We start from the raw sequence: 19722 nt of genomic DNA, 5'->3' as shown, positions 1-19722 counted from the left end.
TTCCCTTTGGTTCTCTACCTGCAGACATTTGATTAAAATGCTAAACTTTCAACTTTATTGGTAAATTAAGTTTTATATGGAAAAAAAGGATAGTGATTTTCCACAAGTAACTGTTCTACTTTATCCAAGCCCCCATAAATTTTAAACCACACTATCCAACTATCCAAATTCAATCCAAGCCACAATAGTCATAAAATATCATATACCAAACTTGTCCTGTCACCATAAGGGGCTACTGTTAATAAATCTGTCCTTATTAAGGTACAGTATTCCACCATCTTGAATTCAAAGTGTTATACTGAGTTATATTTTGAGAGAACCACTACTTTCTGTGTTAAAACTTCAGGCAACCTGTTTCCTGGAATGACTTTGTGTTTAATAGCAACTTTTAACATTTGATTCTGACTACATAAAAACTATAGTCTAAATATTATACTTTTAGAAGCTTGTAATTTCTGAAGATTCAATATGAGAATAGGTGACATTAACCTAACTATATAAGGTTATTTTTTATTTGCATTTTAAAAGATCTTAAAGGTTTGCATCTGGACATCTCACTGGGATAATTAGTATTTGTTCTGCCAACATTTTGTCCTCACCCATTCCAAGAAGGTAGCCAGGCTTTTGCACATCCTTCCCTCAAGGATTTTTTTTTTCAAGGACAGAACCCACCTTCTAAAGTCAACCAATGCTCCTGGTTCTTTGTACTGCGTCCTACATCATGATAGGAGTGGGAAAGGAGACCAGACTCAGGGAGATGAATACTAGTGTGGCCAGGAAGGCTGGACCATAGGCATAGGGGCCACCTGCATCATTTGCATCCTAAGGCCCAAGTGTGGCAGGGAGGCAATGGATCCAGACTTAAGAAGTTAGTTCAGCTTGCACAAATATCCATGGAGTCCATGATGGAAGCTAGAGGTCTCCCCACCCCCACCTTCATTTCAGAGTACCATTTATGCTTTCTGGATTCGTATGACTTTGGGTAGGTCCCCTATTCCCAATAATGACTGAGACTGAATTCCCTGCCATTTTGTGAGATGGGGGCTCTGATTTGGTTTGATTTAAAGGAAATAAATATAACATTTCAGACAAACCAGAGTTGTGAAGATTCATATCTAAATACATTATTGCTCTTTTCATTTTTAAAAATATCCAAAAGCCTTCTATATTCATGACCTCATTTGATTTTCACCATCCCGTGAGAAATGCTGAGTAGTCTGGGTGTTGTTTAAGGTTCTCAGCAGCCTAGGAACTGAACTTCATCATCTAATCCAGTAGCCTTCATTGTGCTCCCATGGAATTCTGCTTGTGTTTTCATTAGCTGGACCAATGTGTTCCATTACTAAATCTAGCAGAGGGGAAAAAATAATCAAGTTCACAGGGAAAAAAGTAAGTTAATGGGAACATTTCAGTTTTTAGCTTTTCTTTCATAATTTTTCATAGCTCTTTGGTGCCTGCTATAAACTAGTAAAATTTTCAGAAAAACTCTGCAATAACTGTATCAAGTTTTGTTCAACTTTTGTTCAGATATAAAGTCTCAAGACTATGGTTTTATTACACATATATTCTCACGTTTTGAGTAAACCATTTCTATTACAATAATGAAATTAAATTGCAAAGTACTGGGTTGGCCAAAAAGTTCATTCGGTTAACGAATACATCGTTCAATAAATTTCTTGGTGAAAATGAAAAATTTTTACTTAAAACCAAGTGAACTTTTTGGCCAACCCAATATTACAAAAGTAGCAAGCATGGTGTCACAGCACATCATGACCACCAAGCAAGTTTGATTAAAAAAAAACTAAAGTCAATACTCTCTTTGGAAACTGAGTCCCCAATGATATAACACAGTTAACAAAATTGCATGGCAACTTCTAAATGCCAGTCTTCAGGTTCCAAATCCAATGACCCTTTCACATTGCAGGAAACCGCATCTGCCTAAGACAACTGCCAACACACAATGGAGGAATGCAAGGGGAGGGCAACATGGATGTCCCAGGTCTTCAAGCCCTTGCTGTTATGCAAGTTGTCTCTTACCTAATGTAATGGCCTCTGGCCAATGATACTGAAAAAGAACCGTGCAGGATTTCTAATGGCACGCTAAGATTAGTAGCCACACACAAAATCACAGAGTCATTCTAATTTTTTTTATTGAAATGACAATAAAATAAAAAAAGAACAGTGACCATTTTAATCAAACTTTTACTTTACAAATATAAAAATATAACCAAAACTTGTTTCTTTTATACATTTTTCTATAAACTTAATGCCAGAGAAATTCTCAAAGCCAAATTATAAATGATGCTTGTACATTATGATGTTAACATAGCAACCAAAGTTTAAGTTTTTAAATGCGCTGATCTTTCCCTTAACAGAACATAATACATTTTCTCAATTTAGCTCTAGTCTTAACGATACAATCTATCACTAAAATACAAATTACATCTAAACTGGCTTAATCTAGATTTACTTAGGTTTTAGTCAGTTTTTTCACAAAAACAAGCTAGATAAATATAAGCTAATATTAAAATGTGTTTTATGGCTCAAGTCAAATTACAGTATTATACTTCTCATTACATATTTAGCAAAGGCAAACTGCTTCAAATGAGTCCAGTTTAACCCAAATAATGAGTAATGTAAAACATGTGGAATAATTATAGGAAATCAAACCTCATGCTTATATAAGCTGACTTGTATTACATTAAAACCCACTAGGCCTTCTCTGACAATGGGACATACAAAATTTTGCACTCTCTGAAGCAGTCTTAGTGATGGGCACATACTGTTCCAAACACTATGAACTAGTGAAAACATCAGGTTTGAAGAACTCAAACATGGAAAAGGTACTCCACAAATTTCATCTCAAAAAATGAAGTCATTAAAAACCTGAGAGTGTAAGAGTCGCACCATTTAAGAAAGGGAATTTTAAGCTGATTGCCTTAAAGGAGGACCTCTACCTCTCACTTCTAATTAACCATGTAAGAAAACAGACTGGCTAGTTTGGGTATGTTTTATCCAAATAAAATGCTAACTTAACAGAACCCTTAAATATACAAAATAGGGCTTCCCTGGTGGTGCAGTGGTTGAGAGTCCGCCTGCCGATGCAGGGGACACGGGTTCGTGCCCCGGTCCGGGAAGATCCCACATGCCGCGGAGCGGCTGGGCCTGTGAGCCATGGCTGCTGAGCCTGTGCGTCCGGAGCCTGTGCTCCGCAACAAGAAAGGCCACAACAGTGAGAGGCCCGCGTACCGCAAAAAAAATAATAATAATAACTGAACCATACAATGCTAATTACAAGGGAAGACAATGATAAAAAGAAGTCTTAACTACTGTTAAAAGTACAAATTCATACACAGAATTATCATAATGCTATTTTAAGTATTATCTAGTTTTAAAAAATCACAAGTCTTCATCACATAGAAAAAAAATAGATTTCACTTTTCTTCAAAGGGATGTCAATACTAAATATGATTTAAAACATTTGAGTAAAACTTTTTAGTTTTTCCCTCAACCTACTGAATATTTTCCAATGACATTTAGTAGTCTTATATAGAGTATTCACTACTCAGATTACTCAGGGAAAAGAACACGGCATATATTGTAATTATACAATGCAAAAGTGGGCTCTCATTTACAAACAAACCTGGAATATAGAAGCCATTCAAAAATCTAAGTTAATCAAGAGCTCATTTAAAAACTAGTCAGTATTTATTATTTAGAGAATTGGAATGCACATTTTAAGACTGTTGGTTCTTGAAGAAGTGTGATAAGAACTTACCTAATGAAAGTGTTAAACAGTACCCTTGTACCCTCTTTCTAATGGAATACATCAAATTTGAACTTCCCTAGTTCTACTATTTTCATCAGGAAACTTAACAAGAGAGCATTGGGATACAACTATAACTAACCAGTTCAAATACAAGTTTTAAAAATTTGTGTTTGTGTTATGAATTTTACACTCAAAACCAGATCTATTATATTCCAAAGTTACTAACTCAGCCAACTTACTGTTTTTCTCACTTAAGCCCCAGGGTATGGATGACTGACTCAAGCACTTATACAACTGGGAAGTAATGCTCAAGAAAGAATTTCTAGGTCAAAGCTTAAGTTACAAAAGGACACAAGTGGCCTCGAATCAGATGACTCTTCAACTCAAACACTCCTTACTGACAGCACTTTATAAATCACACCAAGAAAGTCTGCCTCTCCTCACTCTCCCCAAATGGCAGGAGCTAACACACCTGCAAGTCATCACTGCAGCTTTTCACTTGGATTCCAGAAACAATCATGGAAGGTGGGCTAGATCGAGCCATCTCCATCTCTGCCTTCCCCAATCTTGTAGGATTCATCAGTGAGCTCGCCAGTAAAATTACAGTTAAGTTAGAAACAAGTGAATGTAAACCAGAAGGGCAGGACTGTTACACTTGAAGGAGGATGACTGTCCACAAAACTAGGGGCTTTTTCAAAGGAGATCCCTGGTCATTTTTGGTCCTGGAGACCGGTGCTCACCTACTACTAAGCATGGGCACAGTTATAGTCACTATTAGATACGTAATTGTGTGAAGATCTGACAGGACCTCAACTAAATAAACTTGAATGTTTATAAACATAATTGCTCAACTGCTCTTGGTCTGATTTTCTCAAGTCTAAATAGGGAATAATGTATGATGTATCTTTCACATCACCCAATATTCAGGAGAACAGCCCTGTGGTCAGTACCATAAAGACGTACAACTAACCAAAAGGTCATTTCTATCTATTAAAAACATTAACTGTGTCAATCTCTTTTAAGTAGCTGCATCTTACAAGATTTCCTCTACATTAAACCTACAGTCAATCATTTGTAATAAGGCATACACAATATACCATTAAGCAATAACACGACCAGCAAACTCTTTTGCCTTAAGATTTATTTTTTAATTCCCTCAAATTTGATCCTAATTTAGCAGTGTTTTTAAAAGATTTTTTAATTTGGTATTTTTCTCTTATGCTGACAAAATCTAATTCTGATTCAGATCATTCCAAAATATTTTTGAAAAGGCTTTGTGTCACTTGTTAAAACCAAATTTTCATCTCTTTCACTGTAACTTCACGTCAATTGAAATAACTAACTTTACAATCCAAGAGTTCAAAACGTAACAGACCCACTTTTAGAAACTTCTTTCACCTTCACAGATCACCATTTTACCACGGTTGTAAGAATAACAAAGATACATAAATTCCAACAGCACAAATGTTGGAATTTGTGCATTATGGGGGAGGGTTCTAATGAGCGCTAGGTCTCTCTCTTTTTATACCAATGCCCAAAACTTTCCCCAGCCTAGTCAATTTTAATAGTTTCCCGTCTGTTTAATTAGGATCTGTTGTTTGTGAAATAAGATCTAGTGATACTGGTATAAAATGTACTAGTCAGTAATACACTGGGAGTTCTGCTGTAATACAACTCATTAAGAGTGTAAAACTGGTACAGGAGTTGCACCTTGGACTCACTCAAGCAAATCTAGCTCCCAAAAGTAACAGAAGATCCTCATCACAAAGATCTGCAACACGGTTTTGGAGTATACCCCCAAGAATGGTATCAGAGCAAGGGTCCCACAAACTTTATTGACCTAAACCTGCCATTGTCTCTTAACATTCACCTGTCTAGTGGGGGAAAAGCAATCCTTGCCTGTAAGAATTTTACAAGTTTAATGTGAAATTAAAAAACAAAACAACAACAAAAAAACAAATAGAAAGAAGTCCACTTTCTTTAATGTTGTACAAAAAAGTATGAGTAGAACCAAAAGTAAGTTAAACATTATCACATTTGTTTATACCACAATCAAATTTTTCATATTAACTTTACCATTCAAACAACAGAAAGCAGGTGGTAATTTAGGGACTGGGGAAGAGATAAAACCAAAAAAACTTTTCTAGCATGTTTACTCTACATTGTGTATAGCTGTGCTCACAGAGACGGCTTCCCTTACTTCTCTGCTGCGCAGGAATTCAGTTGTATATAAAATTGAACCTGAATTTTAAAAAGAACAATATCTTTATTAAAAACAGTATTATTTACATAGTTTCTACCTTAGTTGATAAAGAAATTTATTTGGACATTTCAACCCTCCCTTGACATTTTGGGCATTTTCTACACAGAGACACCCTTTTCTTCCACCTGTCACATCTTACACATTAAATAACAGTATCGCTGAATACATACAATTTAAAAACTTTTAAGAGTGTAAATTTGATTAATTATCCACTTTCCTTGAGGGAAGGAAAAGTTATTATACCTCATTGTATTCTGACCACTCAGCACAATTCCTGTTACCTGATAAGTAGTGTTTAAATAAATGAATAATATGACTCTTTTTTCATATCCCATACTTCACCGTGTAACCCATCAGCAGACCAAAGCAGAGGAGCAAAAGATGAAGTCTGATTTCTGTGCCAAAATAGAAACACCAATTTCATACTAAACAAGCTTTCATAGAAGGCCAAAATCACTACTGAAATTTTTTTTAAACTAACATTTATTAAGCACTTACCAGGTGCGTGGCATTATTCTAAGCACTTTCTATGTATTATTTCATTTAGTCCTAACAATTCTATGAAGCTGGGACTACCATCCGCATAAAGAAACAGGTATAATAATTTGTCAAAGGTCACATTGCCAGGAGGCAATGAAGATGGAATTCAAATCCATGTAGAATCCATATTATTAACCACTATGTTATTCTGATTGACTCAAGGACCTCAACCAGTACAAGTCAATTTAAAAAACAAAACAACACACATTTCTCATCACTCCATCTGCCTTAAAAAAAAAAAAAAAAAAATCAAATTCCATGTAAAAATTCAGGACTTAATCCCACATGCCCCAACTCGGGCCTGAATAGATTTCCAAATGGAAAGAGAATATGTATTATACCTAGAGATTCAGTTCTCCACATTTTTATATACGTAACTCCCATCATATTTATTATCCTCATATTTATTATACATTGCTGACTACTATTTTACCATCTCTTCTTTGAATGAAGACTTCAAACTTAACTGTAGAGAATATCAGATTTGGGGAAGAACAGATGCACAAACACCAGAATGTCATGCTGCAACTTAGGGTCTGAGGACACAGTCATATTTAATCTTTGGCTTAATCTGCACAAGACCTAAGGATCCATCTACTGTCTTAGTTTCTTTGAAGACCAAAATTTATGAACTGTTCCTCCTCAAGTGGCTTGGATTATTTTAAATCTGGCAGTTTAGACTAATCAACCACAAAACATCCAACTTTCCATACCTGCTCAAAAGCTGGGGGAGACTAGAAATGATGGGTCCATATCCAGGTGCATTATCATACAGTTCAAAAAGTGGTGCAGCTACCAGCTTGTAATTTTTAGGGACTGCAAACAAGGCTAAAATAAGATAAAACAGTATTCATTTTCTATATTTTCTTATATAATCACTGCTTCTACTTCACTAGTAAAGTATAACCAATTTTACATTTGAGAAACTTTTGAAGAAAAAGTTAACTCTCATTAACACACTTTGGTTGTGTCTTTTAAGCAAAGTTCATAGTCACAGCTTTGAAACTGACTCTCCAAAGAGATCTATGCTGTTAACAACCACGAGCACCTTATGAGTGCTGGCCCTGGGAGAAGGGGGAGAAGACCCCTGAGCTTCTAATTCATTTTGTATTCCATTTTAAAAGTAACAAAAAATGGAGTAATTATTTGTTAATATGCACAACAGAGCTAAAGACTATATTAAAATCAATTCATCTGTCTCCTAAAATTTTCAGTTTATCACAATGTGAAAATCAATACAAACAGCTAAACAGTTATTAACAATACTATAATCTGGTATTTTAGGCTCTAGTTACTTACTTTTCCCTGTAACATGACTGGCAGATCCAAGAAAAACTAGGTAATTCTGTATAAAAATGGTATGTGCTTTTAGTTTAATGATAAATCCCCAAATTCAAGGAACTTGGGAAAAACACAAATAGAAGTATCCTTGAAATTACACTGCAAAAGTTTTTAGATGGCTGCCTTCAAAAACAAAATAACTTACCCTTCTCTTGAAGCTGAACCAAAAACAACTTCTTATGTTCCTTAGGTTTTGTAATATGTGCAGGAATATATGGATACTAAAATAACAAGAAAATAATTTGTAGTTGCCAAGACATCCCTGATACGTCCCATGCCTCCACTGACCAACTTCTCCTGTTTCAGACATTAAGCTCAAATATCAGCCCTCTGAGACCAAGTTACTCATAACCCCAACAAAATATTAACATGTATACCATGGCTTCATTTATTTCTTACATGTTTACTCCCCAATATACTGTAAACTGCTTGGAGAAGAAGAATCCTTTCTAGTCTTCCCTTTACCAGGATCTGGTACCCAACAGATGTACTAATAAATAAATGCTTTAATAAATATAAAATATCAAGCAGTAAACCATTCAACTGTTCAAGACAATTAAATATGTACACATAGGATTTATTGCTTGAGAAGTTTAAACACAATGAAGTCTGATACTAATGTTTTTAATAAAAGTTGTCTTTTAAAAATATATCACTAAGTTAAATTTTCTAGAATCTTGATGTGGACATGTTTACTATATTAAAAGTTTAAATACAGCCCGTGAGGTATTTAACAGGACATTCCTCCCCACAACAACCACACACGCATATGGGACACATGCTGCAGGAACACCAGGTGAGCCGTCTTTGTCAGCTGGACAAAGTCAAATTGCTTGTGAAAAATGAGAAAATATTTTGAAGAATTTAAAGGGATGAAGAGAATCAGAGAGAGAAGGTTGCTACCTGAGAAAGAAGAATTTTAACACAGAGAATTTTACAAGTCCAAGATAGAGACTTCTTTTTGTTCTGTGTGCGTATAATGAAAACCTCTCCTACATCTCCCCATAATACATTCAGAAAAATCTACTTTTCTTTTGGAGTATTTGAGGGCAGGGGAATTAACAAGTGCTGAAAATAGGCATAATGGGAAAGGAGGATAAAAACAGTGGCTGCCAAAAGGAGGTATTATCACCCACATTTTATGTAAGGAACTTGTGCAGAGAGGCTAAGTATCTTTCCCATGATGATACAGCTAAGCAGCAATGCCAGGATTCAATTGAATCTATCCAACTCTCATCTAACTATAAAAGCCTATGTTATTTCCCACTATGCTGTCCCAATGGCACCCAACCAGTACTCTGGCTAGAATAATTATGTACCAGAGCCATCCCTAGGGTATAATGAATCAAGACAGTTATCCTAGACTTTGGAGGTACCCTACACAATCATGAAAAACAGGCACATTGGCAGCAACAGAGACAAAGAAGTGAGAAGAGCCTGAACAGCACAGTGAGACCTGCGGTTCACATACAACAAAAGTTCCCAAACCATGGCCAAACCAGTGACCAGCATTACCCCAGTTTTCTTCTACTCGAGGCTATATGTTCCTTTTTGTTTAAGCCTTTCTTTTCCATTCTTCATCTTGGTGTTTAAGCCAACTGCACTTTACACAAAAAGACCAGGGACATGGTGTGATGCTCTTTTCCCACTGACACCTAACCAATACCCTAAATTTACTAAATAAACACACAATCCTTATGTCATATCTTGTACTAACAGAGCCAAGCTTAGGGTTCAGTGAATTAAGAGAACTGTCCTAGAACCGTGGTAGGGGAGGTGAATGAGGGTATTCAGAAAAGTAGCCTGGAAAATGTTGGTATTATTACTGAGCATTTGCCAGTTAGATCAAGGAATGTTCAAGAAACCAAACAAAGTTTATAATAATTGTTCTATTTATCTTTGGACCAGAAACTTCACTATTTCCAGATGAAATTATACTTTCCTAACGCCAAGACAATTCTCAGGTAGTGAGCATGAGCACCAGCTTCCCCAGCACCTTCTCTTTCTATCCTGCAGCTACACCAGAGTCAGAAGACAACAAACAGAACAGTCCTCTGCTTGGCTAATATGCTGTGCAATTCTTGACCTGGAACATCTTATCATGCAAAGAAGTTATCAAAGGCATAGAGCCTTGTCAGAAGAATTCAGGATCCAACTTACTAAGGCTCCCATTAGTCAAAAGATAGGAAAATTTGAGCAATAGTAACATTAGCAATCATTATAATGGATTAAAACACATCAAATATATCGAAACCCTTTAGGTCAAACGACACTTTAAAAGGTCACCAAAAGAGATGCTTTTTGTGCTTCTCATCGGTTTCTCAACCCACCTCAAATTTCAGGGAGGCTGTGCTTTAAAGTGTCAAAAAGCTCCCTTGCTTGCTTCCAACATCCCACTCTTGCTTTTCAGCCTCAAAGCATTTCCAAAGCCCTGGAAATTCTCTCAACCAGTGATAGGTCTCAACATGAAAGGGCAAGGGAGTTATTACAACCTTCATCCAATGGGGGATGGAAGTCCCTGGCCTTCCATCCTTCCAACAGACAATTCTGAGGTGCATCCCTCATGGTCCTTAGCAGGATCAATCCAGTTACTCACAGGTGTAATAAGATCAATTATGTACCTTTTTAAAAAAAAAAAAAAAAAAAACAACTTCTGCTGCTTCTGGTCTCCCTTTCCCTGCACTCTGCTGCTTCCTGGGATCACATCCCAAACAAACTACCTGCACCCAAGTCTTTGTCTTACTCTCTTTTTGAATAAAGTCATGACTTTGGAGGATGCTAAGAAATTAACTCATTCTTCTGAACACCGGTAAGTAGAGGAAAAGAAGCATCTGTTTCTTCCTACACAAACTATACCTCAGGGTAACAAATAATTGGTAAGTTTTTCTTTACATAAGGAACACAATCCTGATTAATTAATAGATCTAGGAAACTATTACCCATGAGCTACTAACATTATGAAAAGAAACAACCAGACATTAGAAAATTCCTGATGGAAGTAAACAATACCACCTGTGGTAGCCGGGCTCCAAGATCACCCTCAATGATTCCTGTCTCATGGTATCTCCTCCCACAATGTACTATGTTGGTCTGTGTGACCAATAGCATACAGCAGAAGTGATGGTATGTCACTGTGAAGATTAGGTTGTAACAGACTGGGACGCCAGCTGTCTTACTAGGAGTTGCCCTATGGAGATGCTCTCACAACAACTGAGGGAGGCCTTCGGTCAGCAGCCAACAAGGAACTGAAGCCTTCAGTTCAACAGCTCAGGAGGAAATGAGAGGTATGCTCACAAATACATGTGTGAGCTTCGGATCAGATAATTCAGCCTCAGTCCAGCCTTCAGATAATGCAATCCCGGCCAAGAACTTGACCATAACTTAGCTGGGTGACAGAACCACCCAGCTAAGCAGCTCCCAGATGCCTTATTACCCTGAGAAACTAAGATAATAAATGTCTGTTGTTTTAGGCTGCTAAGTTCTGGGAAAATACATATACAGCAATAGATAAATAATATACCACCTATGACAAGCCTTGTACCCACTTCGCAAAAAAACTGAACCCAAATCCAGTCTCGTGATCTAACTAAGCAATTTATATAGGACACGGAGGAGAAAGCTATGTGTTCAATAATACCAGGGGAATGCAATCAGCAACGAAAACACTAAGGACTTTAAATGGCCTGTCTCCATTAACAAATAAATTACAAGGAAAAAAAGAAAAACAGGGAGCCAACCTACAGAAGAAAAAGAGACTTAAGAGACTATCCTAGGGACTACCCTGGTGGTGCAGTGGTTAACAATCCACCTGCCAATGCAGGGAACACAGGTTCAAAACCTGGTCCAGGAAGATCCCACATGCCACAGAGCAACTAAGCCCGTGCGCCACAACTACTGAAGCCGGTACACCCTAGAGCCCGTGAGCCACAACTACCGTGTGCTGCAACTACTGAAGCCCACGCACCTAGAGCCCATGCTCCGCAACAAGAGAAGCCACCGCAATGAGAAGCCCACGCACCACAATGAAGACCCAACGCAGCCAAAATAAATAAATAAATAAATAAATTTTAAAAAAGAGACTATCCTAATTCAAACAAATTATAAAAATAAAATTTGAAACTATCAGGGATATTTGAACAGTGACTACACATTTAATGATATTATGAAATTATTTATTTTTAGTATGATAATGGTAGCACTGTGGTTATGTTTTTAAAAAGATCCTTACTTTTTAGAGATGCACATTAAAATATTTACAACTGAAATTATATCTAGGATTTGCTTCAAAATAACCCAAGATGAGGGCAGCAGGAATGGAGCCGTCAGGGGAAGGATAGGGTTGGTGAGGTTTGACCATGAGTTGCTAACTGCTGAGGGTGGATGATAGGTAATGAGGTTTGTTTACTTTTACTATTCTATTTTTGTATATATTTGAAATTTTCCTTTAAAAGAAAAAAATGCTTGGCTTTTTAAATTTAAATTAAGTAGGGAAGAAAGGAAATTTCAAGTCAAATTCTACTATGATCTTTTTAAATGGCTGGAATTAAATCAGCTTCCTACTTCCCCAAATGCCCAGCAAATGTAACTGAACACTAACCTGAGGAGGTTCAAAATTTGGTCTCCACCAGTTACCAATGCAGTCATCAATAACCCAGTCTTGCAGGACTCCATCTTGACGACCCAATATCTGTCAAAAAGAAATGATAGAGCCAGTAAACAACTAAATATACATAGCCATGAATATCCTTCTTCAGTGAAGAAAATATCTTTGGCAGCACTCCTAATGGAGACTAATGGCTAATATGCCTCCCACATGGATTTCCTTTCTATAATTTGTTTATTATTTATTATCTGTGTCACTCTGCCCAAGACACACTATTAGTTCAAAATTAGCAGTCTAGCATCAACATAACCATGGAGGACCAACACACCTGCTCTATGCCCTTGCTATGCATGGAAAACCAAAGGTGATAATCCTTTACAGACTGCCAGTCAATTCAGTTTTCAGTCCATGCATGCCCCCTCTTTCACTGGCACTAGGTACCCCCAATTCCTTGGCCTTTCTGGTGTTCTACAGTGCTGGGTCCTGGACTTGCCCTTCTGCTGGGCTGAGGTTCTGGCTAAGTCAGTTATGATTTGCTCATCTGCTTTCTAGCTTCTATCTTGCTTGCTGCTATCTCATTTTGCATTCCCTCAATCCTACTGGATTTTTACCTTTCTAAAACCCCTTTACTACTTGTCGGTAGAGTTCTGAGAAAAAGCTGAGGTAAGCAGGTAGGTTCAATCTACCATATGTAAATGAAAGTCCAAACACAGCACAATATTTAAGAGTTGTAATGCATTTAAAAAATACAAAAAAGACAAACCAATAGGTCAAAGTGGTAGAATTACAGGTGATTTTAGTTTTGTCTCTCCTACTTTCTGTATTTGCCAAACCTGTTGTACAGAATATGTATTAGTTTTGTAACTAAGGGGGTGGGGGGATTGCATGCTAAAAAAGAAAAATATTTAATAATGAAAACAGCTTACAATCTCAAAAACCTCCAGCATCTATACGCATTTGGCCCCAAGTCTTTAGAGACAGACATTAGAACAACTTCTAAGAAGTAGCACAACTTGGGCAAAGCCTAAAAGATATGGGCAAAAATGAAAACAGGTATATAACAGGAATCATTCCCTTGTCAAAATTCTATTGACACCTATTCTGGAATAAAACTACCTGCATTCAAATCTCCAGCTTCACGACACATTAGTTGTATAACATCAAGCAAGTTACTTGAACTCTCTGTGCTCTAATTTCCTTATCGGTAAAACAGGATTAATAATAGTACCCACTTCCTAGTGCTGTTATGATGAGTAAAGGAATTATCGCATGTAAAGCACTTAAAGTGCTTAGCAGTCAGTACTCAGTAAATGTTGTTTCATTAACCATTATTGCTGTATATACAATATCAATGTAAAATAATGTTAAGATAAAGGAAGTATAAGTTCAACTTGCAGAAAATAAACATTGTACTAAGATTCTCAGGTTTAAGTTTTATTTATTGAAAACTAAATAGTTAAAATAAACTCATCCCTTTCAAGACATAAAAAAACTTGATTATGCATTAAGTTGATGGTATTTAAATGAGCATTAATGAAACCGTCAAAGTGGTTAAATAGAAAAATACCTCTGTCATTAAGCGTTTTAGTCCTTCAACTTCATCTTCTCCTGGGTTAAGCTCACCACCAGGTCTGTATAAAGGTTAAGAATTTCAGCTTTCAACTTAATACAATTTGGGGATAACAGGAAAAACACAATAATAATTATTTCTATCAAGTAACTGCATAACACATTTCAGTAACACATGATAAGGCAATCAAAGCAAACTAATGTCAAATGGAGGGGGAGAATGTGCTAGAAAACTGAATTCATAATGTTAAGTCGCCTGACTTACAGTACACAAACCCTAGTTTTAAATAAACAAAATAGGTACCGCTACATAAACATCACATAATTGCTGGAAACCAGTCCATCCCACTCTTTTCTCTCTGGACGTTATCTGGTGATAATGGAGTCGAGAAACGCCCAGAAAGCAGTGGACCCACATTCTCTAGATCTTAAGAATGGGGCATTTTTCAAAATTTCCAAACTAGGTATTTGAGAACTCTCTTTTTGGTACAATCTGGTCAAATGGTTGTGGACTAAACACGTAGAGAGATTTATGAGCTTAAATGAGAAAACTAAACAATTATCTATAAAAATGTAACCCATTTTAAGAATAGGAAACACTATTCATCCTAAGCAGGAAATAATATCAATTGTTCTTAGTAATGCTACAAAGACACCTAGAAATTGAACTCAGACTCATTTGTTTCATAGGGCTCCTATCAAGCTCAGTCACTAACATCAACAATACACAGAAACATGCAGATTTGTACTTAGGCAATAAATGAGCACTGCACTGGAGAAAAAAATGCTTTTGAGTTTCTCTTTCTAAAGACTCCATTAACAGCAGTGTTTGTTGAGATAAATGACTAAAAGCTAAAACTGTATTCCAAAGCTGCAGAGAACAGCAATCCTATTAAAAGTTGTTAATTTCCAATGACACTTACAGTTTAAAGAAAGTTGTTCCCAGCTGTAGCAGTAACACATGGGGTAGCCGGTGCTCATGGACAATCAAAACCCCTTCTACAGTCCTCCTCATGCCAATTTTATCAAATTCCTCCCTCATGCGCTGAAATCTGGCTGCAACGGAGCTGTCCTTCTCATAGAGGGGCTCTTTTGTACCAAAAGTGTAATTGGTTAGAGGGTACCTGTGATCCAAAGACAAACATCAGAGAACTGTAGAACATAACTTAGCAGGACAGATACCAATCACATATAAGGAAACCATGGTAAAAAGTTTATATATTACACTCAGAGACAATAGGATATGTCCAAAGTTAAACAACTAGTTAATAAAACAGCAGAGACTAGAATCTAGCTCTTTGGACTCTAAGGCCAGAGTTTTCATTAGAACAAGCTGCTACTTCATACTTGAACTTTCAAGCACAGATGACAGTATCCTTGAAGTCCTTAAATGCTTAGAGGAGTGGCTATCTGAATAACTGGTAATCCTCTGGTTTTAGATCATGGATGCTACACTAACACTGCCAACCTGGCTAATGCACCCTTGGGTTCCTCTACTAATCTAATCATAAATTCTATTAATTATGGGCGCTAATGGTTAATCTCTCTTTTTCTACAAGCTGAGTCACCACTTTCCATCATCTCCCCAGTTATTTTCTATTTCTCCCAGTCAACAATCTTCAGACTTTTCTCATACCTTTCTTCTTCAGATGAACTTTTCTTTCCCTTCTAAGCCTTTTAGCCTTCTACATTTATTCTATTCAGTATCCCTATTCTTCCTTTCCCCTCATTTGAATCTTTTGCCCACTAGATGTAATCTGAATATTCTCTCCTCCTTTATCAAGAATTCAAAATATGACTTATACTTAAGACAGTTTTCTTCTTGCCTAGTAAGATTTTTTCCTTAAAGATAGTTTAAAAACTCATATTTATATTTCATCACAGGTACTACCTTGTAACCCCTTGATCATAAGACTTACAATAAGAAGCCTTTGGTTATAAACCTTTGAGTAAGAATGCTTTGGCCACACCTGTCTGTCCCCAATGCATTTAGTCTACCAAAACACCTTGCATTAGAAATCAACAACAGCATAACTAATCCACTTAGTTATTCTTGAAAGGGGAACAAATCAAGGTTGCCAAAACTTATAAAATTACTTTAATCCCAGAAGCCAAATTCTAGGCATAAGTGAAGCAGCTCCAAAATAACTAAAATGAACTATTTCCAAGATGCTTTAAAGATTTTAAGAATTTCCCCAGTAGACTCAGTGCTAAATCTAACATCTTCATCACTAGCAGCAGCAATCCCACACAGCACTGTGTGCCCTGCAATTAAAAAGAAAATGCTTTATATATATTAACATTTAGTTCTCACAACCTGAGTTAGAAAGAATTAAAGACAGCTATAACACATCTCTACTGTAAAAGCCAGCTCTCCCATCACGAGATGCCATCAAGATGAAATATAAGAATTTTCAGCTGTGAAATGAGAGTGCCAGCCCAGATACATCTGTAGTATTCCCATCATACTGTGAGCTTTGTAAAGCAGGGACTACACCTTACTTCCTCACCCCTGTATACCCAGCATTATTCCCAGTGCCGGCTACAAAGTAAGCATTCATGCAATATCTCATACAATACTTCCTAAGAAAATATATTGGAGAAGAGAGAACTTGTTTTCAATTCAGACCATTACTCACCCACGTGAACTGAGTTCACAACACAATCATTTCTGAATACTGTGTTTATATAGGAGAGGAAAAGTACTGCAAATCCATTAACCCATAACTTTAATGGAGCAAAAATTAAAACATTTTCACCGTTAGTTCCATATAATGGCTTGATGCAAATTGATCCAATAATCAAGGTAAATCAAGGGAAAATTGTGAGTGAGTCCTAGTTCTAATTACCAGTGAAAGTAATCCAGAAGCTGTGCTTTCACATTTTTTAGAAAAACATTTAGCCTTTCCCATTTCATGGGAATATTATGAGGATTTTTCTAAAGACATCATAGGAAATTAAAATGCTATATGTTAGTGTAATAGCTAAAGATATTAACTTGTATAATATCTACTAGTTCCAGATTTCATAAACCCAACATTTTTATTACCTAAATTTCCAGTACCTGTTTTGTCAAATAAAACAACAATAACCATCTTTTCAATTTCAAATCGCTTTTGAGGAAAGAAAGTTCATTTATTTGAATATAAAATAGAGAAACACCTGAAGTGTCCTACCAAAACACCAGTTATCAGTAAATCCTTGCACCCTTTAAATACTGACCAGCATAAACTGGCCGTTTTCTTCCATTAGAGTCAGCACCACGGTGCCTCACAAACTTTCAGAGGTGATTAAAAAAAAAAAAAAAAAAAAGCACACATAATTTCTTGAGCAAGACACAGCCCGAATGTCAATTCCCTGTCACTGCGAGGTTACTTTTGAGAGCGGCTTCGAAATGCAATGGCTTGAAGAGCTTAAACAGAAAGATGCTGAAAATAAACGCAGCCCGCAATGGGATCTCTGGAGCTTCATTGTGGTCCTCGCCACGGTCTGAAAGCCCAACCACAATGAAAGCCGCAGCCCCCTCGCAAGATGGGCCCTCCTGGGCGCTTGGATCCTGTCGCTGCGGCAGGGAAGACACGTGAATGCATAGGGGGAAGCCAGATAGCCCTGAGCAGACGAATAAAATGTGTATTCAGGAGCTGAAACGCAATAAAGCAAAAGGAAAAAAACTAAACCCGCGCATTATAGCTAGATCTCGAAATCTATTAGAGCAAAGCGAAAACTGCAAAAGCGATGCTACGTTATACCACTCATACCAAATAAAAACACACAATACGATACCATACACGCGATGCTGAAGGATAAACACCACGGTTTGCGGCCGCTTATCTCCGGAGAGGTGAGGAAAGAATGAGTTCACAGCAAAGGGGGTTTTCCTACAATGACTGAATGCAGGGGCATGGGAACAAGCTATCTTTCCAGAAAAGGGAAAACCCTCTCAACTAGGACTCTAGCCCCGTGGTGCTGGAGGTCGAAGAAGCGGAATCCCCCGAGGGCGCGCCAGAAGGAGAGGACTGGAGTCTTTAGGGGCGCTCACTACGAAGGGGATGCCGACAGGACAGCGCGCGAGGGCCAGGCCGCACTTACAGGTTGATGGTGCGCTCCAGGGTGAGGGGCTTGGTCTGTTGGATGTACTTGTTGCCGAACTGGTTGACCCCGCGGGGCCAGCCGGTCTGCGAGCGATTGGGCGGCACCACGGACATGCTGGCGAGCTCGGGCACTAGCGGCGAGCGGAAAAGGAGTGGCAAGGAGACGTTCCCTGTGCGGGCAGCCGTTATCTGCGACCCACTCAGCAACCGCCGCCCGCCATTAACAAGAAAGCGCCCGAGGAGGCGTACGTACGCCGGAAGTGCAGCCAGAGCCTCTGGCGGCAGGAAGTAGAGAGGCGGTGGCCTGCCCGACCGAGCAACATCGATCCAATCGCTGCTGGGATGGCCGCAATATCTGGAGCTCCCATTGGTAAGTCGGGTATGGGGTCCGCCTCCCTTTACTTGGGTACTTCCTATTAGATAGCGGTGGAGAAACACGGGAAATGAGGCATTCTGGGAATTGCAGTCTCCGTAGGAAAAAAGCCGCTAGGTTAGCGTGACGTGGGTCTTGCAGCTTGCGAGGAGATGAGTGGTAAGAGGCCTGCTGAGCCCGTCCCGGGCCGGGCTGGGAAAAAGGGAAAGAAGGAGGTGATGGCGAAGTTTTCGGATGCTGTCACGGAGGAAACCTTGAAAAAGCAGGTGGCTGAGGCCTGGAGTCGCAGGACGCCGTTCCGCCACGGTAAGCGGGTGCTGTGAAGGGGGAGGCGCAGCGCCGGGTCGGGGGCCTCTGAAAAAGTCCTGACACTCTAGCCGATTCCTGAGCAGCGAGGCCACAGGGGAAGAGGCTCCTGGAGAGAGCGTGACTTTGCCACCTCCGACTCTCCTGCCTGGCCTGCTGTCCCTTTTCCAAGTTCAGTTTGGATTTAGAAACCTAGAAGAGGAAGAAATGAAGGCCAGGGAGTTTCGGGAAGTACAGGGCATGCAAGTTCATGGAAATTCTGGAATTAAAGGTGAGGTAGAATCTTCTTCACTGTGCGTCGTTGGGCAATGGGTTCAGCTCCTTACTATGTAAAGTAGAATAGCTAATAGTATTTCCCTCAGAAAGATGTTGAGTGTGATTAATAAGCTAATTATGTATGCATCAGTACATATTTTTCTGAGTAAGGACCAGTAAACATTTGGACACATAGTCGAGGGCTTTTGCGGTTTTCCTCCGAAGGTAACGCTCGTTTGTCCCATGATAGCGTAGCCAGAGCATTTGTTGGGAGCTGCCAAATAGCAGGCACCTGAGCTTACTCAGTTTTGCCAGTCTGTAGTTCAGCAACGTGACCCATGAAGGTAAACATGGTTTTGACCAAAGGAAGGAACCTTCATCAAATGATTCTAGCCTCAGCTTTGTCAAATATCACCTGATAGGATAAGAACTCTGCTTAATGCATCATGCTTTCCCTTCTAAAGTTTGCCATGATTTTTGTTTCAGTGGTTGAGTGCTTTAAGAGATGAGTCCTTGGTGTCCCGGATGCACAAAGAAAGTGGTAGCTTAGTGTTTGGAGTGTAAGCTCTGGACACTCAGGGACTTTTCAGTTTCCTTATGTGTGGGATGGAG

The 19722-nt window shown here is 38.3% G+C and overlaps 2 protein-coding genes across 4 annotated transcripts in view; one reads left to right on the top strand and one right to left on the bottom strand.

The window, feature by feature from the left end:
- Nucleotides 1–1094: 1094 nt before the first annotated feature.
- Nucleotides 1095–18440, bottom strand: NUDT21 (nudix hydrolase 21). Of its 3 annotated transcripts, none has more exons than XM_067719844.1 (7): nt 18175–18439; nt 15009–15209; nt 14084–14147; nt 12511–12600; nt 8059–8134; nt 7286–7400; nt 1095–1348 (listed from the first exon to the last, which is right to left on the bottom strand). In XM_067719844.1, exons 1-7 carry the CDS (start codon nt 18288–18290, stop codon nt 1318–1320), a joined length of 693 nt encoding a protein of 230 aa, XP_067575945.1. In that variant the 5' UTR covers nt 18291–18439; the 3' UTR covers nt 1095–1317. The 3 variants fall into 3 exon arrangements, with proteins under 3 accessions (XP_067575945.1, XP_067575946.1, XP_067575944.1); XM_067719845.1 differs by lacking the exon at nt 1095–1348 and adding an exon at nt 5730–6010 and having other exon boundaries at nt 18175–18438; XM_067719843.1 differs by lacking the exon at nt 1095–1348 and adding an exon at nt 6038–6427 and having other exon boundaries at nt 18175–18440.
- Nucleotides 18441–18670: 230 nt separating this feature from the next.
- Nucleotides 18671–19722, top strand: part of OGFOD1 (2-oxoglutarate and iron dependent oxygenase domain containing 1) — a 168046-nt gene continuing 166994 nt past the window's right edge. The window contains exon 1 of the mRNA XM_067719838.1: nt 18671–18855. Coding sequence (XP_067575939.1) covers nt 18702–18855 — 154 coding nt within the window. The 5' untranslated portion in view covers nt 18671–18701. The remainder of the gene's footprint in view (nt 18856–19722) is intronic.

Source organism: Pseudorca crassidens, chromosome 20 (genome assembly GCF_039906515.1).
Source record: "Pseudorca crassidens isolate mPseCra1 chromosome 20, mPseCra1.hap1, whole genome shotgun sequence".
NCBI classification, from domain to species: Eukaryota; Metazoa; Chordata; class Mammalia; order Artiodactyla; family Delphinidae; genus Pseudorca; species Pseudorca crassidens.
The sequence above is the reverse complement of the archived record's forward strand: the minus strand, read 5'-3'. Positions and strand labels throughout refer to the sequence as shown.

Coding starts and splice junctions, on each gene's coding strand:
- NUDT21 (XM_067719843.1), bottom strand. CDS start 18,290: ATGTCCGTGGTGCCGCCCAATCGCTCGCAGACCGGCTGGCCCCGCGGG. Junction 15,210..18,174: donor CTGGAGCGCACCATCAACCT/GTAAGTGCGGCC, acceptor TTTGGATCACAG/GTACCCTCTAACCAATTACA. Junction 8,135..12,510: donor CAAATTTTGAACCTCCTCAG/GTTAGTGTTCAG, acceptor TTGTTATTTTAG/TATCCATATATTCCTGCACA.